Raw genomic sequence first — 22,767 nt, 5'->3', positions numbered from 1 at the left:
ATACAGAGATTGCACAATCTCTCCCAATTCCTACGATTTCTTACTGACAATACAGATTTAAGTCAGACTCTCTAGAGACTGCAGTACAAAAAGCTTCAGATCTGTCCCAAACCCTCAGATGACTGATATTTGACCCTTTCTAATCACAAAGATGCAGAAAAATCTCACGTTCAGGTAAGCTGGGTGAAAGCAGAGAAGTAAGCAAGGCTGAGGACATAGCTCTCTGCCAGTCATAACATTATCATGATGTGTGTGGGATGAAGTGGCACAGGGAGAGTCTGCTGGATTGGAAAACCTGCATTTACACCCTCAAAAGCTTTTGTCCCCTTCCCCACTCACTGTCACTCCCCACCTTCAACCAAACCATGCAGCCCTTCTATGCCAGCTTGCTCCTGCCCTAAATAATCCTCCTGTTTCTTGAGAGTGTTTGCCCATGTGCCATCACATGTAAGGAACAGACGTGTGCCTTCCTACATGGATATGGGGGAGAAAGGGAGTCATGACCCCTGTCCCACCAGTTTGCTCTAAAAGGACTCTGTTTCAACCACATACACGGGGTCACAGAGATGTCCTTTCAGCAGGACTTCACTGAAAAACCATCCATCTCCCCTGCATTTTGCTTTTAGCAGGCTGGCTGCAGTCCCACCAGGAAACCCGTGGCCACGAGCTGGGGGAGCAGGGACCCATCCAAAGCCTCCCTGGCACGCTGCCCACCACCTTGAGTGCAGGCAAGGCATCTCAGTGCTGGAATCAGTCTTAAATCCCATTTGTAGGTGATATTAATGAATCAGCATCCCACTGCCTCCAGTCACTGTCACTGGGAGAGGGTGAGAAGCCTCGGCTGTCCTCGGCACCTCTCTGAGGGTGTTCCAGCAGGGAACTCTCTAGGATTAGGGAATCCTTTATCTCTGGCTTATATAAGACCCGGAGACTCCTTTTATGGTTGGCTTTTCCTGCTTTGTCAAGAGCAAAGAACAAATGTAGCTTCATCTGCGCTTGTGGGTTGGCTAACTGATTAACCATCTGATTCAAGCTAAGTACGGAACAGGCTTTTGATGGGCGGATTTAATTTGGTGTAAAAACTCAGATGCCGTCCCCCTCCCTTACCGAATATTCCCAAGATAGTGGTTGGTCTGGTGCAATTAAGCAGTGGGGATGACTCCCACCTACCTGTGCTTTAGAAAGTCCAGAGTGCTCCAGTTTGTACTGAAATCACTCCTTTGAGTGTTTCCCCCTCTCTTTCCCCTCCGCCACCTTTTTTTTTTCCTGCTGATTTACCACCATTTCCAAGCACTTGTATTAGGAGTGAGCTCACTGTGTGTGTGTGTCAAATGCATGTGAGGGTGTGCGGGGGGACCGTGGGTGTCTGTCTTGGTGTGACACGCTGAATTTCTCCTCATGTCCCCCCACTGCGAGTCCCTGCCAGGGAAAGCACGCTAATGATGACCTTGCTGAGTAAATAGTTGTGGAATGAATAAGTGTTTTTCCTGCAATCTGAAAGGCGGAAGGTGCGATTACTCATCCATCTACCCAACTGTCTCCAGCACCTTTCAAGTGCTTCTCGCGTCGAGTCTGGGGGCGTGAGCGAGGGGGTGGGAAGCGAGGGGAGGCTGCCAGGATCTGGGTTGCCACAGACACCGGCCTCGGTTTTCCTCCAATGAACGCTGCTCTGAGAGTGCGAGAGGAGGCTGAGCACCACCCACATGTTGAGCTGTGTGAGGTATAAGTAGATGGAAGAGCCTGGACTAGTGGCAGTTCAGGCAGGGAAGAGAAGCAGCTCTTTGCATCTCTACTGAAAGCATTTTTCGACTCGACAAGTTTACCAGAGGAGAAATCACCAGGATTTTCTTTGCAGCAGCAGCAGCTTCCAGCTTCTTGTGTGCATCTCTGTGTGTTTTTCTCCAGCGGGGACTTTCCACTGTTCAAGATTCTCAGCTCCAGACGAGCAGGTAGCGGGCACGCGTGAGGGACTGGACGTCTTAGCCAACTCCTCTCCTTGTTTCTGGAAGATCCTGGCTCTCTCTGGGACACCCTGAGCACGTGAGACCAGCATTTCCAGCTGCACATCGGGAGAAATTTGCCTACAACTCTCTCTGGGATCCCCGGGACCGAACAGCTCGCTCTGTGGTGATATTTGATTTGGCTGTGTTTGTGTTGAAAAGTCCTTTGAGGGGGGTTTAGAAGTCTCTGTGTGTCTTTTGGGAAGTGTTGTAGTGGGGTTTTGGAGAGCCAGCTCTAGCATTAGGGCTTACAACCTAGTTCTTTCCGTGTTTGACACTTGCACGGTAGGAGCCATGCAGCTGGATAATGTCACCAATGCGGGCATTCACTCCTACCAGGGGCACCGTGGAGTGGCCAACAAGCCAAATGTGATCTTGCAGATAGGGAAATGCAGGGCAGAAATGTTGGAGCATGTCAGGAGAACCCACCGACACCTCCTGTCTGAGGTCTCCAAGCAGGTGGAACGCGAGCTGAAAGGCTTGCAGAAATCAGTGGGGAAGTTAGAGAATAACTTAGAGGACCATGTCCCAACTGATAACCAAAGATGGAAGAAGTCTATCAAGGCCTGCCTGGCCAGATGCCAGGAAACCATTGCCCATCTGGAGAGGTGGGTCAAAAGGGAGATGAATGTTTGGAAGGAGGTCTTTTTCCGTCTGGAGAAGTGGGCAGACCGTCTGGAGTCCATGGGAGGCAAATATTGCCCCGGGGACCATGGCAAGCAGACAGTGTCTGTTGGGGTGGGAGGCCCAGAGTTAAGGCCAAGTGAGGGGGAGATTTATGATTATGCCCTTGATATGAGCCAAATGTATGCACTGACCCCTCCTCCTGGGGAGGTCCCCAGCATCCCCCAGGCCCATGATTCCTACCAGTGGGTCTCGGTGTCAGAGGATGCTCCAGTCTCCCCGGTGGAGACCCAGGTCTTTGAGGATCCCAGGGAGTTCTTGAGCCACTTGGAGGAATACTTAAAGCAGGTAGGTGGAACAGAGGAGTACTGGCTGTCTCAGATCCAAAACCACATGAACGGCCCAGCTAAAAAGTGGTGGGAATACAAGCAGGACTCTGTCAAGAACTGGGTCGAGTTCAAGAAGGAGTTCCTGCAGTACAGCGAGGGCACTCTGACTAGGGATGCTATCAAAAGGGAGCTAGATTTGCCTCAGAAAGAGGGAGAGCCCCTGGACCAGTTCCTTTGGCGCAAGAGAGACTTATACCAGACCCTCTATGTTGATGCAGATGAGGAGGAAATTATCCAGTATGTGGTAGGCACCCTCCAGCCCAAACTGAAGCGCTTCTTGAGTTACCCCTTGCCCAAAACCTTAGAGCAGCTGATCCAAAGAGGGAAGGAAGTCCAAGGCAACATGGACCACTCTGAGGAGCCCAGCCCACAGAGGACCCCTGAGATTCCATCAGGAGATTCTGTGGAGAGCGTGCCTCCCTCAACCACTGTCAGTCCCGTGCCGAGCAATGGGACTCAACCTGAGCCCCCCAGCCCACCAGCTACTGTCATATGAGCCAGTCCAAGGGAGGCAGCAGTCTGGGTTACATGAAAGGGAGAAGGGGGAGTATTTAGGAAGCTTCTCTTTGGAGAGAGGTTCTGGCTGAGACGAGACATGAGGTGTGCTCAGTCTAACAGCCCATAGCAGCAGAATTAACTTTTGCTTGTGGGGGGAGGGAGGTGGTGGGGGAGAGGCACCTTAGGATGTGGTTGCCCACCTCACTTGAGCCATGCAATACAGTGGTGTTGGAGATGCTGCTTGCACCACTGTGGGGAATGGGACAATTTTATGAGATCCCTGAGAAGAAACTAGAGACAATTCCCAACTTCAGAGGCAGCCGCTTAGCGCTGGTGGCTTTCAAGGACTTCAAATGAATGCAGCAATAGGCTGAGGGTTCCTACCCATCTGGATCTTTCCTACTCCTTCTCTCATCCCTCTTCTGAAGATGTGTCCCTGTCATGAGGAGACATCTTTCTTTTGACCCCTGCCCTTTTCTGATTTACCACTGGGTGTCTATTCACTTGGCAATCTCCTGTTCTTATTTGCTCCAAAGGATTAAATAAGTTTTATTTATTTTTTTAGAAGAAATCTTATGATTTCAGGGACTGAAAACTTTCAAGAATCTGGATTATTTTTAGTGGTTTTCATTTCACTGCACCTAATACCTGCTTTAACAATTTTCCTCTCAAGAGGCTCTTACCTTGTTTTAGATTCTGCTCACTTCAATCAAGGCCACTGCTGTGCAGAGGCAAATTTCACCCTTTCTCTGCACATTATACTGTGCATTCAGCAGGAACCAGAGTTTCAAATTAAATTCTGAGCTCATTTATTGAAGGGGCAGCCTGCCTCCATTCAGAGAAGAGAGGCTGCAAATGTGGAGAGAGGAGGCACCAGAGCTACTTTGAGAGGGTGGGGGGGAAGTAAGGGAAATAAATCCTTATACTTTGTATGAAAACAAACACATCCTAAATCCAGAGCAAAATATCCCCAGAGCAGCAAATTGAGTCCATGCTGATGTGTGGAGCCAACGGGAGTTTTTGCCATGTAAAAGCAAAAAAGAGGTGAAGAAGAGAAGAACTATGTGTCTGAGCACAGTTTCAGCTTGTGCATCACAACAAAGAGTTTCTGCTCACACAGACAGACTTAAAATGCTCTTGGAAAGCCCAGCAACCCTGTCCTGGAACACCTGATGACAGAGGGTTGTCTGTTCATAAAAAACTTTCTACAACATCTTGCTGTGGATGGAGACAGACTTGGACTCTGTGACATATTCCATCTGATGGCAGGACTTTGAGATGAAACTGCTGTAAGACATATTCAGGAAGTTTGGCTCTTCAAAGCTTTTTTAGGCTGGACACAGCTTGAGCATCATCTGCATTCACTACCTGACCAAAAAAAAAGCAACACTTCTGCAAGAGATGCAGCAGGGATGCAGCAACAGGAGTGTCCCTGGGATGACCCTGCCACTACTACAGCAGTGACATGTAGCGCCGGTGGCTCAGAAGGCCTTTGGTGTGCCTCCTTCCAAGAGGCTGAAGGTAAGGTAACTCTCTGACATTCTTCTCTCTGCACCCCTCAGACCTAAATTAGCCATAGCCCATCAAGTAGGAACCTTGCAAAAAAAAAAAAAAAAAAAATATCTGCAATGGGACACGAAGCATTGCAAATGGCAGATTAGGGTTTGGGTGAAAGGGGAAGGGAGAGCCAGCCAAAAGGAAATAAAGGACAATGAGTGGGAAGAGTTTCCAAACAGCACAGTATCTTGCACTTGCTGATTCATGTGGGGAGGAAATGGGAAACTTCTTCACTAGGCCAGCCCAAGAACCTGGCCTGTGAAGTTCTGGTGTTTGAGTCCCCAGCTGTGACAACACATCGCAGGTCCACACAGAGCCCAAAGGAGACGCATGTCTGTGCTGCATCTATGCTAGAAGTGAGTCAGGGCTTCTCCTCTCACTTATTCAGAGAGAGTTAGTTTGGCAGTGGCTGTATCTGCAGAGAGAAGGGAGAATTTCTCACTAATGACCTGGGATGAGTGGTGTGGGAGTGGGTGTCATTGCTGAGGATGAGCTGGCCATGCATTACAAGCATTATCTTTGCTTGGTTACAGTGACTCACTCAGATCTTCCTCTGAGAAGGAATCACTCCACAGCACTCAGGATTTGGAAGGAAAGCCAAAGAGAAAAAGCTTCAAAACCAAGGATTGGATCTGCTGTCAGGATCTGTAGCCACCAACTGCCGGATCCACTGTTTGAAGGAAAGATTGGCACAGGTAATTATCTCTCATCTTACCCTTGTGGAACTTTCTTAACCTCTTCAGTGCCCTGACATGAGATATTCAATAGCCCGAGTGCAAATATCTATGTTGGTCTTGAGACCTCAGCCACTATGGTTGAGAGAGAATGGTACCATCAGACAGATGGGGTTTCAGCTTCTTGAAATAGGAACCCAAGCACCAGTCCCACTGATTAATGCTCTGGGGACAGTGCACATCATATCTTTTCTTTCTGATAGACCATTTGCAGACTCTTAGACACCAATATCTAGTAGGACCTCCAAACTGTAGACAAGTAGTGGGCACAGCTGAATATAAACCCAATTCCTCAGAAACCCTCTGTACTCTTCACTTCATACATCTAACCTTAGCTGCTACATTCTTTTTTCTTTTACAGAGATCCCTGCTGCTGTTGCTTAGTTTTGTTCTCTGTGTCCAAGGGTCTTCTTTCCCAGGGGAGAAGCAAGTGCTGCAGGAAGACAGAGGGCAATCCATGCACCAAAGAGCCTCCTGTGCAGTGCAATGTCATGTTCAAGGTGCTGAAAGCCAGAATGAAAAGAAGAAGCCACTTCCAATAGGATGAAGAAAAGACTGAGCTGGTCCAGGTACTCAAAGCACAGAAGAAAGTGTGGAGAATGAAGAGAGAAACCAAGAGGCAGAACAGATGAACCAAGTCTGGGCTTTGGGGATAGCAAAGATGCTGGGCTTGTGCTGACTGTCTGTTGAGATGATACCATACCTCTGCAATTTGGGACCACCGAGACTCACGTAAAGAAATCTTCACTAGATTATTGGTTAAAAAAAAACGCTCCTGATCAACTTTGCCAAATGACTGACCCTACCTAGGCTACGAACCCTCCATGCTCTTAATGCTGTAACTCATTTTTCCTGAGTTGAGGGTAGCTTCATTTCATGCGGGTATCAGTTTTCAAACCTCAAAGGGCTCTGGAGGTTTGGAGAAGCATCCTGTGGTCCAGATGCTTTTCTGAACTGCTTGAGTCTGCACAACTGGACCAGCTGTCTTGCCAGACTCTTGTGAGACAACAGGCTCTTCCTGGATCTGCATGGGCCAGAGTTACTGCAAGAACTGGGGTTCTTGTGCTGGCTTTGGTGTGACTGTTTCCATCCAGACCCAGGGAGCACAAAAAGTGTGCAAAAGACAAGAGCTCGAGTGGGTTGAACAAGACAGCTTTGGTTCATATCTCAGCTGAAGAGGTCCAGTTGGTTCCTCTCTCTTCCAGAGCCAACTGTCTGGGTATGTGAGTGTGTGTGCCTGTGTGAGTGATATGTGTGTTGAACAAGCAAATCCACCTAACCAAATTCCATGGTGTTTTGTTGCATTTGAGCTAAGCAAATGGAACCTGATGTACATTCCAACAATGCTCAGCAAAAATGTCCAGGACTGGAAAATTATGTAAAACCATGTAAAGGCAGACTTCACAGGCATCATCCCAAGGTCAAAATGATGTTTGATTTTTAGGTGCTTAATTTCCACAGTCCCTTTCAAGGGACTTGACTGCCTCAACAGGCATTTTATTTTTCTGTAGACTTTCCTGTCTTTTTAATGAATTAGCCTGTCTGTGTTACTTGGTCATTTGGTCCTGAGGTTTATACATTTTCAGCTGACTTTTTGGAGTGTGTATAACTGAATCTCCTGGACTGATTTTATTTCAATTATTGCTCCTAGCAGACTGGAGCTTTACTTGTAGCACCCTGGCTTATATTACCAGCCTCTCCAGGAAGGACTGGTAGTTTATTTTCCTAGGGTAGAGTCACATGAGTGAAGAAGTGTGGATGTGTTTTGTGTGTAAAATTTTAGCCGATTTCAACCACTGGATTCTTTCTTTTTTTCCTTAGGCAATTTTACATTTGACTCTGACAAAACTACTTTAGAGTTTTTATTTTTACTAGAGATATTATTAACTCAAACAACCTTGTACAAAAGGCAAATGCAGGTTATAGGGGTTGAAGCCAAAAGGTCTTTGTAAGCCGACATCACTTGCCCTAGATCTGACTGTATCAGACAGTTTATTCCTCATGTGTCATGTTGGAGTTACAAGATCACACCAAGCCACTAGAACCTGTCAATAGAATAGTGCTACACTCTATTTGCTATTGTAGCAAAGCCTTTTGTAGATTTATACAATAAAACTTTGAAATATCTGCTTCAATTGCTTTGTGTCTTGCTTTCTGGTCTTTCTTACTTGCTGCATGGGAGACTCAAGTATTCATTGTCCTCTGATGATTTGGTCTTGTCAGCTATTTAGGCTTATTTGATTCATAGAATCATAGAATAGTTTTGGTTGGAAAGGACCTTCAAAGCTCATCCAGTCCAACCCCTGCCATGAGCAGAGACCTCTTCACCCAGCTCAGGTTGCTCAGAGCCCTGTCCAGCCTGGTCTGGGATGTTTCCAGGGATGGGGCATCCACCACCTCTCTGGGCAACCTGGACCAGTATTTTACCATCTTTATTGTAAGAAATTTCTTCCTCATGTCTGTCCTGAATCTCCCCTCTTTTAGTTTAACACTGTTATCCCCTTCCCAGCAAGAGCAGTAGATTGACATACAAATGGAATGCACTAGGCCTTTGGAGAGGAGGAGTTGGTTATAAAAAAATATGGAGGTGTTTTGAGGGGGCTGTTTAGCATCTTAGATTGAGTCAAATGTAGCCCATGATGCTGGGAAAAACAGTGCCTTGTGGGACTGGATTGTGAAGGGCTTTTGTTGGTTACAGTTTAGAAAAAAGTCTATTGAAACAGTAACCAATCATATTCCTGCTCATGCTTTAAAGGTGATATACATGGAAAAGCTTAAGTAAGTCAGGGCGATGTACAGAAATCATTCATCGTGAATCATCTCTGCTTGCTGTCCAAAGGGACTTCAGTGGTCAGAAGAGCCTACACTCAGCAGCACAGAGACACAGGAGTTGCTATCAGGCTGGTATTTTGCTATATGAAGTGTTTCCCTACAACAGGGTTATTCTCCACTCCTTGGATTCATTACCTATATAACATCTCTGGATCATTGGGACTAGAGAAAGGAAACCTAGCAGGGTAGCTCAGAGTGCTTTACATAGAAATGAGTATTTTTGCAAGAGGCTGGGATCAAAGATCTGGCCCCAAAGACCTTCAGCCCATGAGGATCGAGACTTCTGCACTGCCTCTGCAAATCCCTCCTCTTCTGAAAATGTTTCACACTCCGGTGGATTTAACCCCCATTTCCTGCTCCGTTCCTCATCTCTGTCTGATGAAGAGTGTGTTAAAACTAACAGTCCAGGGTGTGATGCAACTGATAATGTGCACTTGGGTAGGTCAAGTGGAGAAACAGACTTATTCTTTTCATAACAGGTACTAAATTCTGTGAAATATTCATTGCCAAATGCACCTCCTTTTCGGGCTCAGGTTGAAAAGGCAGAACAAGGTCTGATGGCCAAAGATGCCTAATGGACAGCTGCTAACCCTTGTGTCTCCAGTTCTTTACAGCTCATTCAACCACAAGCTCTTACCAAGAGTGAGAAAGAAATTTTGAAGATGCAATTTGTTGTCCAAAGTTGAACTCTTTGTGCCCTCAACTACGATAATCAGTAAAGAGGTGAAAAACAAGCATTGAGGGGACAGAACAGGAAAAGGGGTGCAGAAAATGTCATGCCATCCTAGGACAGTATAGGAGAAACTGGACTGGAGAACAGGGTTAGACTTTGCGTGGTCTATGGACGTGGTCAAAGAGCTTGATCTCCTGAAAGGACCAAACCAGTGCCTTGCAGAGCCAAAGCAAGAGCTGCTCAGCTGGAGGTGCTGAGCTCTTCCAGTAGAGGGGGGCAGAACTCCACTGCATACTGTGGGAATTAAAATATGCTAAAAAGATAAATCTGTCCCTGTCATCATCTGTTCCCACACAGCCCACTCCCACAGCTTTAACAATGCAAGATCAGTGGTTGCTTCAGTGGAAGAGTTCTGAAGGAAAGAAGAGTAGGGGTGATGAGAGGTCAATGTGGAGAGGTGAGGAGGACCGATGACCAAGTTACGGTGTAAGAAGATGAATGGGATTGGGATGTCCTGTTGAGGGAGGTGGGAAAGGTGGATGAGACTGGGAAATGCCTGACTGTGCAGGATACACTCAGAAAGTTTCCAGTTTTGTTCCAGAGCCTTCCAAATTTGCATCTAATAATCACTATTTACTTTCTTTCTGATGGTTTCAGATGAAAACCCCTAGAAAGTCATTGGTCCTACACTTTATTTTAATGAAGAAATGCCTTATTAATGCTCTTGGCTCTATAAGGAGGGAGTCACCTGGGGTAGACATAGCCCAGGAATGGATTAACTGCCTCAAAGTAGTTGAAAATCTCTCCAAAATCCAAGTGGGAACCATCCTTGTGTTTGCTGGGGCACAATCGAAAATACAGAGATATTCACAACCATCCTTTCACTGGTGGAGAAGGCATGTGGGGTCAAGCACTTATAGAATTGAGAAAAAGTCGTTAATTCACATTTTTTTCCTTCTCTTTTTATCATAGTTATGCTGATGGGTTCCTTAATTTGCTCATTCAGGACAGCTTAAAGAAAGTGCTAAGATGGACCTTCCCAGAGTATTGCATTCATATATTAAATATTTGTCCTCTCTTCTTCTTTTTTTTTTTTTTTTTTCCCCTTCCATTTCCTTTTTTAATCAAAGTGATTGCATCAGTCAGTCACTTAAATCATATTTATTGACTTTTCAGGCAGACGTGTGTTTGTGCGCAGCCTAACTGCTCCCCTGGAGCCACAAACCAGTGTGTAATTAGGAAGGCTGTGAAACTTTGATTATTGACACACTCAGCTATAATGGCTTCACTTATCACGTCAATATGACGCTTTGGTGAGCTCTGGGCACTCACTTTGATCACAGAGCAGGATGTTACCTTAGACCTGTTCCCAGAGATGTTAATTCATAATTGCAGGCAGGTGACATGCTTTTTATAGCTAATATCTAATAGTTAAAAATTGAAAGGAGAATTGTCATGTGCAAAATCAGGCCCAATTCAGCAAACAAGTTTAGGTGAAAAAAATTTTGGTGATAATTATCAAAGGGGCAGCAATTTCCATTGCTTTCAGGCTACATTTAGGAATTTTTTAGTATCCTATTTCTGAAAGTTAAAGTGATCATGTAGTGCCAGTGTGTTTTTTACTCTTTCCCCCTTGCACGTTTATTACCTTTCAACCTGTATCTTGTATTATGCAAAAACAGAGACTTCCAAAGTCACTAAAACCCTACACACTTCTGATATGAAGTTGCTGATACTTGTTTGGTTGTTCCCACATAGGCACAGACTGAATGTGTTCAGCCAATATTAAATGAAAGAATTGAAACACAAGCCATAAATCCTTATAAAATCAGATTTCATTTAGTCCTGAAGCTTAGAGACCCACTTGCTGTCATAAAGTGTTTCTTTTTTTTCTTTTTTTTTTTTTCTAAAGGAATAGAATCTTGACATTTTCAAAATGAACTTTTTTGACTTTTTGTTTCTAAAAAGTATCACTTGAAATCTGACTTCAACTTGAAAAATGACAAAAGAGAGATGAAAAAAAAAAGAAAGAAGATGAGAAATATTAGAAAACTTGCAAAAGAAATGTAATGAACTGTTTTGGGACTCAGAGTCGTGCTAGGCTGGTACAAGAAGAAATCTCAATTTAATCTGCTGAGATATTAGGAGAATTTATATTTTGACTTAATGTTACCCTATTTGGCCCTCTTCTGATTTCACTATTCAACTAAAACCACTCCATTATTTCCCTTGTTGCAAAAAAAAAAAAATACTCCCTCTGTGCTTGTATGCGGCAGACTTCAGCAACTCAGAATTTTCTAAGTGTCACTGGAATGGTGTGAATCCCTTCCTTACCCAAAATGAAGTTATTTTCCCTACAGAGTCAAGGAGAAATCTCTTTGTAAGCAGGATTGCACACCTTATGCCACACACTTGAAAAACTCATAAATCCACATACTGGAGGACCCAAATTCATGGCCAATTTTGACATCAGCATAAGCCAAACTTAAGGTTGCCACCTTGAAGGCTGTCCTCATTTTAGACAATGATATCAGTGCAGTTCTTGATGTAGGCTATGCCGGTGTTCAGTTATAGCCTGCTCTGAAGTTCAGGGTCTATTTGTTCTTCATCTCAAAGTAAAAACAAAGGGAACAATAGCAATAGGAATTGTCAAGAGGATCTGGATGGCAAAGGTGCACATGTTGTGCTGTGGAGGCAGATGTAGACTAATGGTGATTGTTGTTTGTGTTGTCATCTCCAAGCAGCTCAGGATCTCAGCATGTCCTATCCAACTATGCACTCATCTAGCCCTCCATCCAGGTGGCCCTGCTTTGTTTCTGCATCACAACCATGGTTAAGTGGAAGAGGACAACAGTGTAAAAGAATCCTCAATGAAGGCAGGTGCAGTAGATATCAAGCAAACCACTTCTTCCCCACCTTTATTCCCCAGTTACCCGTGTCTTGCCCAAAATTCTCTTTAGAGACGCACAAGCACTACAGGGATAACAGGGATTTTATTTTATTTTATTTTATTTTATTTTATTTTATTTTATTTTATTTTTTATGCCATATGGAGCAATTGATCCTGGTAAACTAATGAGGAGGGGGTAATGCCAAAGCAGACTTTCTAGATAGTATGAGGGTTCCTTTAGAACTCTTCTGGTGGATGACGGCCTGGGAGGGATTTTATACACCAACCATATCCAGCCTAGGAGAGGAAATCCTGAGGTCACTGTAACCCATTCACATAGACAGCTGGCTCCTGGCTTGCTGCAAGCTGCGGTGGTCACCCTTCTGCCCTGGTCCCCATAGCTCAGCAGACCTCTCAGCAACCTGATAGTATCTCAAACTAGAGCAAAACTGGTTCACTTGCAGTCAGTGCCACATTCAAAAATCACACTTTCTATACCCAGTCCTGACCTATCATGTTCTGCTGGGGAAACAGACACATATTCACCACAAGGAATGTCCTGTGCCTAGACAGCTTTCAGGGCTAGCATGGTTACAGTACCCCTATAACAGTGACCAACAACACCCAAAGAACTTGATGGACAACTAGAATTCTGTGCTTCAGTCTGTGCCTGTTGCCCCTCATCCTGTTGTTCGACACCACAGAAAGGAGTCTGGTCCCATGCCCTTGACATCCACCCTTGAGATATTTATAAACATTGATGAGATCAATGTCTGTACGAACCTCATCTATGTATGCATCACATGCTGTGATGCTGACAGCTGCTGAGTTGCTGTGCATGTTCAGGCTGAGTTTAGACACTGAGTGACTTCTCCAGCCAGTGAAAAGCCATCAGCTGTTTGTTGTGATCTTCATACTTTCCAGTCCTAGTGTCACTGGTGGGATGTCATGTCCCGGTTTTCCCAGAGGAGGCAGAGGTTGGAGAGAAGGATTCACTAGATGTCTGAGCATGAAGGCAGGAAGGAAAACTGCCTGCAGGCATCTATGTCCTGTTTGGTGTCCCTTCTGACATATCGCTTCCATAGCACACATCCAGTCAACACTGACCTTTCTCATTTCATAGGTGGGTAAACTGAAGCACCCTGCTGAATTATTAGCCAGTGCTAGAAGCAAAGGACAGTGCAGAGTTTCCCAGTATTCCATGTCCGTCACTTCTTTTTCCTTTCAATGCTCAGCTCTCAGTTTCCTGTGTGATCACTTTTGCTTGTTTCTCATGGCCATATAAGGTACCTAAATCTCCTTACAATCAAGTAAAAAATGAAGCCTAATTTACCCTGTTCCAAAGACCATCATATCTGAGGCCTCCTCTACACAGAAACTTTCAGTAAGGTGAATCCAAACTGAGTTAAGGCATGGCTGTACAGGAAATCACTTTAAGACTTTAAGGTCTGTATCTTCAATCTTATTCAGAATTAAGGTGACCTTAATGCAATGTGGCTCACTTCCCTTTAGCTTCATCAGACAGGCATGTCTGGAAGTGAATTAAGCTTGGCTGAATTAATGCCTCCTTTGATCCTTATTAAGTTTGTACACATCAAACATTTAGGCCAGCCTATACTATCCACCATGAAAGTCAAGGCCATAATCTTGCCTGCACATCTCTGTCTAGGCAAATGTTGTGATGGGTCTGGCACTTGTCTACCTCTCAGACACAGAAGGAGGACATGATTTTTGAGGCTGGTCACATCCCGTAATCCTGCTTAGGTTGATAAGCATTGAGGCAATTGCGGGCAACTGCCTCCAGCATCATGGACTGAGCCATGGGTCTTAGTCAGAGGCAGTGGTATTCAAGACATCAATGACAGTCTATTCAGAAGTGATGGTCCAATGGAGAGATGCAGACACCCCTAGACTATCCTAATGAGTGATAAAATGCAAACATTTAAACCTCCTTCTGTGGGACGGGAGAGAGACTATAAAATCTCCTTCCTACATGGGCTAGTTTCTTCTTCCTTCTCTGTCAAAGAGAATGCTGAGAGGATGGGAAGGCTGAAAATCTGCACAGAAAGTGCTGGAAAAACAGTCATCCAAGCCCAGCCAACACTTTTCCTAAAACTTACCACCAGCAAATTCTGCCCCCATCATGATGGAGATGCTCCTGGGAATCACACTATAACACTAAGATAGTAACATAGTTTGACGCCTGAAGGTCAGACCCATGGGTGTCTCTCCAAGACAGGATCATTTGAAATCATCCCAGATTCTGCTTTGCACAAGGTATTGACTGTGTCACAGTCATTACAAATGAAATACAAATTCAACCTTAGATCAGCAAGCACACACAGACTGATGCAACCTTACATGACGTATGTACAAGCCAAGCATCTGGAATTGCAGAAAAATGCCATGAAAATCTGAGAAATATTACTTCCTGTAGGCTTTTTTCACATGAGATTTGAATAGCTCGTAAATGCCATTTTTCAGAATATGACACACACAGTTTATCAAGATCATGCAAAATCTATATTTTTCCTGACAATTTTCAATATTTTTTGTTGCTATTAGCTTAAATCAGAGCAGATAAAAAGACTGGGCCCTTTCAACCTCCCTGCTAAATGTTGCCTCCTCGACCAAGCTTGATGGCCCAAGAGAAGACCACAAAGGGTCTCTGCAAAACAGGGAGGCTTTGATACAGCTGATTTTTCCTGGAACCACTCAGAAGAAAACTGGAATGTATTTTACCTGCATCAGCAGAAATCCCTGTCTGGCAAAAGAATCGAGCTGTGCTGGCTAAAAACATGCAGTGTAAAATAAGGCTTAGAAGCAATAAAAACAAGCAAGAAGAGACTTCCTGGCTTGGCGATATTATTTTTTACTCATTTTACCTGGTCAACTTATCCAGAGATGTCTCTTCAGGGACTGGACATACTTAGTGCCTGATGTCCAAAATCAGTATTACACAGGGGTCATGAGACCAGACATCAGACTCATTCACCATCCAAGAACATAGTATCTCCACTTGGTGGGTCCAGTTCCTCCCAAACCATATTCAAAGTGCAGAAAAAAGTCAAATTGTCTGGTCCTTTCAACACCTTAATGGCATTAGGCAACCACCTTTTTCCAGGTTTTCTGGAAGATTCTTCCAAAACTACCCACAGCTCATTAAGTCATTCCTTAATCTGTAATCCCTCCTAATTCTGATTATCAGAAACAATCAAGCATTTTTGTTTTTCCTTCCTACTCATGTTTTTCTCTAACAAACTGTGCAAGCTAGCCTGCAAATCAGTGTGCAAAACAGTCTGCAGTTTTACCTGATTGCTGAAATCAAGATGTGATCACAGACTCCAAAGCTGTCAAGTCAGTACCTTTTCTATGGCATGAGAAAATCTTGAAAATACAACAAATAAAAAGGAATATTTTTAAAAATAAATAAAATAAGGAAACCCTGAAAATCTCAGCCCCCTGCCATGGGGGATGTTAGTAAAAATTCAGAGCTTGTTTCTATGACGCTGAGGCTCTACCTCTCAGAAGGTACAAAGTGTCAATCAGGATTTTCACTGCTGGAAGCAGGAAACCAAGTCTCTATGGAAACGAGACGGAGGTGACGGTGCCTATGGAGAGGCTTTCTCCTTAGATTCCCATTTTGAGAGTTTACATTTGCTGAAGATAATAATACCACCGTAGTTCTGGAAAAGATAAAAAACATTTTAACTTCCTTGGACTGCAGACCCTGACATTGTCGTCCCCTCTCCCTCCTTGTCTCTCCTTTAGCCTCAGTCAAAAAACTATATCCTTTGACTGTTTTTACCTATTTATGACCATATTATAAATTATTAAATTATTGATGCAGGTGAAAAATCAATCTAACAAATTTTCCTCCATAGAGGATGTCAGGATATAAGAAGGATTTGCAGCCTCTCTTGGTGGATTTAAACAGGAAGGTACAAGCAAAGAGGATTCTTTGGGAATAGACAAGGTCCCCATGTGGAACACACATATTTGTGGGGAAACATGATAAAGAAGTCTCCCCACTAGACGGAATATCATACTGTGACTGCATCCCACCCTCACTTCTCTGGAACAAAGCCCCAGATTTGCCTGTTAGCAAGTGATCTCAGGATCCAACACCTCTTCCTGAACATTCTCAAGAAGAGCATCCCTCTCAGCCTGAAGAAGAGGAGACTAAGAGGAGACCTCATCGCTGTTACAAGTTCTTCTCAAGGGGAGGAGGAGGGGCAGGTGCTGAGCTCTTCTCTTTAGTGACCAGTGACAGAACCTGAGGGAATGGCAGGAAGATGTGCCAGGGGTGTTTTAGGTTAGACATTAGGAAACAGTTCTTCACCCAGAGGGTGCTGGACCCTGGAACAGGCTCCCCAGGTAGGTGTCATAACCCTGAGCCTGACAGTGTTCAAGAAGAGACTGGACAACGTCCTCAGACACATGGTGTGAACTGTGGGATTGTCCTGTGCATGGACAGGAATTGGACTCGATGATCCTTGTGAGTCCCTTCCAACTCAGGACATTTTAGGATTTTCTCACAGTTCCTTTGCTGCTGCTTTGCTTTTCTTGTCATAAGCCAGCCAGGAAACAAAGCCACCAGAGCTGCTCCATGGGTGGGTAGTTTCCCTTTCTCTTTTATTGCTCAGTTTCTTGTTCTTGGGCTAGAGAAAAAAGAGAAATTGATGAGTTATTCAACATCCTGACTGGATTCGAGGAGCTGAAAGGCTGAATTTGCCACAGGAAGAAGTTCATGAGTTGTTCTGTGCCTGCCATTGTGGAGTCCGGGATCTGAAATGGAGTTTGGACGTGCATGTGATTAAAAGATTATAGATATATCTTCAAATTAATAAGTTCCCACACTGTAACAGCAGTAATTATGTTGGGGACAAGACTGTGGAGTGCCAAGGAAGTATGAAGGGGAGATGGTGAAGGGATGAGCATCAGACTTTACAAGCTTCCTAGATATAAAAAGCAGTGTGACGTGGTTATGACTACTGTACAGTGAAGGTGGAGACAACTGTCCACTAGGACATTGGCCCTGTTTCTCAGAGTCTCAGTAAGTCCGTGCCAAAAATTGACTGCAAGTCAAGCAGGAGCTGGCACTTCTGGGCCTGTGGTTTAATTAATGTCCCTGCAGGAAATGTTGTGAATGGTGTTGACTATGAATCCTGCTGCTCTTTGGTCCTGAAACACAATGAGTCATAACCTGTCTCCTGCTAAAACCTGGCAAAGACTTTCCTGTAGCTCATCCCGTGCTCTGAGAAAGGAAACTGTCACTTACCCACTTGCTGTGTTATCTTCTGCAAGAGTGCTCGATGTTTTGTGCTAGCATAATCAGTGACATTACTGAGGGAATACTCAGAAACTCTTCTTCACATATTGGGGTACCATGCAACCACAGAGAGTTAGAATCATAGAATCGTTCTGATCTGAAAAGACCTTTAAGATCACTGAGTGAGCTTATAGCAGGGGGATTGTACAAGATGGTCTTTAAAGGTTCCAACCCAAACCATTCTATGATTCTATATCAGCTCTCAGGTTGTAGTTTCAGAATAGAGGAAATTGGGTGGCAAAAATTAGTGTAAAAATTTCCCACACACCTCCCCATGACTGACACTCTTTTTCAGATCCAGGAGGTTCAGTTTGACTCATTGCCTGTTCACTCACACAACTGTCCATGAGACTATATTTTAATAGGTTTGCTGCTGTGATCCAATCTGTTTTCTTTATATGTTTTTTTTTTTTTTTTTTTATTTTAATTCATTAGACATAGTTTCTGCACCAGGGCTTTATCATTGAACACACCTTTCTTGTCTAGTCTGTCTTCCCACTCATTAGGCTTATTTTACACCCAGTAATGTCCTGCTTTGAATTATATAAATCTCTCAACTCCACTGAGACCTGCTCTGGGTCTCCCCAGTTAGTCAGAGATAACAGCTGCTATGGGACTGCACCTTGCTCTGATAATATCTGCAGGCATCAGCTGTGGTTTTGGAGAGTACTTGTCTCTACCCTACAAGCAAATTCCCCTGTTGCAATAGCTAACACCTCCCTTGAAGAAAAATGGACCTCAGAGAATAAGATTCTCCCTTTCTAAGGCTGAATTTCACTGATGGAATTATATCACTGCAGAGGACCATCACTGAAGAAAAATCTCAGCCTTCCACCTGTATCTCTTCTCTGCATAGTTAAAGAACATTCTTCTTCTCATATCTTCACTGGGACTCTTTTTCTGAACACTGAAGCTGAGTTTTAAACAGGTGTACTTTCAAATTACCAAGCTGGAAGTGTTCTAAAAGGGATGAGCTCAAATGTTCACTAGGGAATTACCTATGCCCCAGGACACATAAGATAATACAGAGGACAACTTATCCCTCAGGCAGGACACTGCTCGGAGTGCAAGGGACATGAATGTGTTGAAGAGCTAATCAGATCCGAGTGCTTCCATGGCTGCTGTTGCTAAGGAGACTGCTTCCTTGGCATCTGCATGATGAGTACTCCCCTACCATTAACTTCTTTAGAAATTAGGCTTCAAGGTACTAAGTGATGAGGAGAAAGAAAGAAGTAGAATTTTAAAAGGGAAAATCCCCTTGTAGAACCTAACAAGCAAACAAACCCAATATTCTTCTCGCATGCTTGTGATTAAGCAGGGTTTTCCAGACCAGTGCTGTTGTCATGTGATGGAGTCTCTGAGTCAAGATGTGGAGTAATGATGATCAAGAGAGATGACTAAGCACTTTTCTACTGTGTGCAACAAATATACAGGTCAGTACCTGACCCTTTCTGCATCCAGGTGGTGTCCATGCCTTTTCTACTCTTTCCAGCAAGACATCTCAGCCTTGATCTACTCAGGGGGATAAGGAGGAGGAAAAGTCTCCACACATTTATCCTCAACTCCAGAGCCTTACACACATCAGTAGGAAGCTTCATTCTTTGAAACAGGCTTTGAATCAAGGCTCTGCTCCTTCATACCTCTAATGAAGAGGTGATTACACATGCTATAAGTGTGGGACTGACTATAACCAGCTCAAGACTCAGCAGAGAGTAGAGAGGACAGTTACAGCTGTGCCAGCTGTGGGTGATGAAGCAACATGACTGTGGAGAAGTTACCTAGAAATTAAGACCTGAAATTGTCCCTCAAGGGGCTTTCAGACCTTGGAGAACTTATTTCTTTAAGGGGTTTCCCTAAAATGCATCCAGCCCTAAAGTCTATTGAGTTGTCTTTTCCCACTCTACTGCTGTTACTAGCCCTTAGGCTAGTTCTGGAGTCTTCTAGAAAAGCAGATAACCTGTTTAGTAGTTCATTCCCCAGATTTGCTTCCACTTACCTGGAGTCGCATACTAAGCATTTAAAAATGTCTCTAAGTGAGTCCAAAGGCGTCCTTGGAAGAGAGCGTTTTGGACTGTCTAATGTATGTATTTATAATTTATTTGGTTTCAGATTTTTCAAGGGAAAACAACACATTGTTCTGCAGCTTCAGCTTGCCTAGGTTCCCAGTTTTAATCAAACACATCCATTCTTTCTCTTCTAATTCTCAGCAATAATGGCCTCATTTGCATTTTGCCCTTTTTCTGTAATGACATAGCAAAAGCATTTTCTCATTATTTCCCTGAATTTATCCCTTATCATTAATGCTGTCATGATGACTCACTTCTAGACAATGATTTTTGTCTACAAACCCCAGGTTCCCCACTAGTCTCTGAACTGCTTAGCTGCCTGTTTAGTCTGACGTGAGATGCTGCTTTGTTGACTGGTTAATTACACACCTTTTCCAGTGTTGGGTGCTATGCAGTTCTGCAAAATCATGCTCAGAAGATCCTGGTGGTTTGCTTCATTCCAAGACTGAATATTTAAATTATTCAGCAGCGTCATGTCAGCTCAACTCTATTGTTAGTGTGGAGACATAAAGTTAAGACTGGTGGGCTTGCATTGCAGTTATGCTTGAAGAACTCATGAGGAGCTCCAAGTAGCTAGGGGACCATTGGTTTCTCCCCCCTCAACCTATACAGGGAGAAAGAGGAAATAGTATTTTGAGAACTCATAAAAAGACACTGAAATTCATCTAGAAGTTAAACACCTGATGCAAATGATGCATCTTGGTTTTCTCTGGACAACAGAGAGAGAAAATCATTCCCTAAGGACTTTTTATCCCATCCAGTGATTTTGCCTAAAGGTGCAAAAAGTTTTGAAGGATATCAGGTTCTCAGTTTTTCAGCAGGTAAGCCTGGCTGAGAGAAATCTCATTCCTAGAGTCAGTTCCTGTTGAAACAAACCCTTCCTACCTCAGTCTATTCAGAGTGTGAGCTCATATATATGTGTATATATATATAGATATTTATGTATATATGCAGAGTAAAAGTTGGTGGAAGGCCTCTATTTGTGCTAGGATTCCAAGTATAGTTGTAACACACATAAAGATATCTTGTATTTTATAGCTCTCCTGTAAAAAAAGATACCTGTGTGTGTTTAATGGATACAGGGTCTAATTAGAGGTCTGGCTTCTCAGCCTTTGACTTAGCTGCTGAAGAGGTCCCAGCTCGGGTCAGCCGGTGGCATTTACTGAAGTGAGTTCAGAGAAGGGTAACAGAGCTGGGGAAGTATCTGAAGCTAAGCGTGATGAGAAGCAGCTGAGGGACCTGGGGGGTTCAACCTGGAGAAGAAGGAGGCCGAGGGGAGACCTTCTTACTCTCTATAATTGCCTAAAAGGAGGTTGGAGCGTGGAGGGTGTTGGTCATTTCTCAGAAGTAACAAGTGACAGCAAGAGAGGAAAGGGCCTGAAGTTGCATCAGAGGAAGTTTAGATTGGATATTAGGAAACATTTCTTGACTGAACGGGTTGTCAGCATTGGAATAGGCTGCTCAGGGCAGTGGTGGAATCACCACCCCTGGAGTGGTTTAAAAGACGCATAGAGGAGGTTCTTAGGGACATGGTTTAGTGGTGGACTCGACAGTGCTGGGGTAAAGGTTGGACTCGATGATCTTGAGGGTCTTTTCACATAAAAGTGATTCTATGATCCTTTGTGGGCAATCAAAACAGGGAAGAGTCTGTGATGTTTTACCACGAATACCTAATGTCCAGTCCTGGCTACACGAGACTGTGAAATGGGAGGTGACTACAATCTTGTAATTCTCACTCATTAATATTGCTTTCCAATGTGAATCGATATATTACTTGCCAGACAAAACCAATACATTTGAGGCTGCAACATGGCATACACTTAACTTTGGTAGAGATTAAGAATTACCTAGGATAACCTAAAACTCTCCTCCATGTTTCTTTAAAAGAGACCAGCTCAACTCTCTTGCTTGGAGTTTTACAGCCTACTAATAAAATCTTCCTGAATAGCATCACAAGCTGTAGGCTTCTCGTTTTGTCTCTGAGGCATTCTTTGCTGCAGGGGGCTTTTATTTGTCTGTTCCTTTGAAGCTCACCGTCTGCTGCCTGTTCCCATCTCGCTCTGCTCTCTCTGCCTGACATATGTGAAACTTAAATACTTTCCCTCACAGATAGTGCCTGCTTACTGCAGTCTTTAAAAATAAATCAAGCCAGGCAATAGTCCTGATTAATGGCCTCATGCAAAGATGGAACACCAGTCGTTAATCTATTACCCAGCTTGTCTGTACCAACACTGTGGCTGAGCCCCCTGCCCTCATTATAGTTATGCTATATATATGTATATATTTATATATATATAAATGTATATATATTTATTTTTTTTTGGGCTGGGGGGGGCGTTGAGTGGGGGTGTGTGTGCATTGCTTTTTTGTGCTTTTCTTTCTCAGGTGATTCCAGCAGTTCATTGTTATACTCCAAAACTCTTTCTGCCCTTCCCTTGGGACAGATGGCACTTACCATACTAATAAAGGGGACATTAGTTCAGGTTTGTTAATGAAAAAGCATCACTGGACTTAATTGCGTATGTGAACGCAAAACAGAGATGGCAGGAGAGAAGAGTCTAAAAGAGACCAGAATACTCTTTCTAGGGGAGAAAGAGAGCCTTAATCCATTCCTAGAAACTGTAACTTTTCTCTGTTCCCTTTAGAGCTGCTTACTGAAAAAGATAGAACCCAAACCCAAGCACATGGATGCCCTCAAGTTGGACATCCCTCAACAAAAAGCCTCAGAACAGCAACAACAGATGATAAAGGATGTAATCTGAGAATTTTGGACATGGGTGAGCCAAGGTCCAGACCCCGCCTTTGTTGTTTGTCTCCCAATTTTGCCTTGCCCTCAACAGGGCAGGAGAAAGAACAATACAGGAGCAGATGGAGCTGCAGAGGGAACCAGGGAATCTTCCCTGAGCATGAGGCCACATATGGGCCACCACAGCACGAGCTGAATGAAGTGCCTGGAGGGGTGGCCTCCTTTCTAGCTCTGCTGCCATGCTGCTCTGAGACCTTGGGAAAACTGCTTTCTGCCCCAGGTCTCTATTTCTGCCTTTTGTCTTGTCTACGACACGGCTCTGCAGAGCAAAGATGGTTTTCTCATTGCACATCATCCAGTCCAGGAGAGCCTTGATTTTGTATTGGTCTATGAGGTGGTCCTGCAACACCAATAGCAGCAATGCTA

General features: G+C 44.1%; 1 protein-coding gene across 1 annotated transcript; it reads left to right on the top strand.

Moving 5' to 3' along the window:
- The first annotated feature begins 1,750 nt into the window (after positions 1 to 1,750).
- ARC (activity regulated cytoskeleton associated protein) lies at positions 1,751 to 7,937 on the top strand. The gene is made up of 3 exons (XM_065054589.1): positions 1,751 to 5,032; positions 5,602 to 5,763; positions 6,164 to 7,937. The coding sequence occupies exon 1, from the start codon at positions 2,295 to 2,297 to the stop codon at positions 3,507 to 3,509; it is 1,215 nt and encodes a 404-aa protein (XP_064910661.1). The 5' UTR covers positions 1,751 to 2,294; the 3' UTR covers positions 3,510 to 5,032; positions 5,602 to 5,763; positions 6,164 to 7,937.
- Positions 7,938 to 22,767: the final 14,830 nt, after the last annotated feature.

This window comes from Columba livia, chromosome 2, assembly GCF_036013475.1.
Source record: "Columba livia isolate bColLiv1 breed racing homer chromosome 2, bColLiv1.pat.W.v2, whole genome shotgun sequence".
Classification (NCBI taxonomy): domain Eukaryota; kingdom Metazoa; phylum Chordata; class Aves; order Columbiformes; family Columbidae; genus Columba; species Columba livia.
The sequence above is the reverse complement of the archived record's forward strand: the minus strand, read 5'-3'. Positions and strand labels throughout refer to the sequence as shown.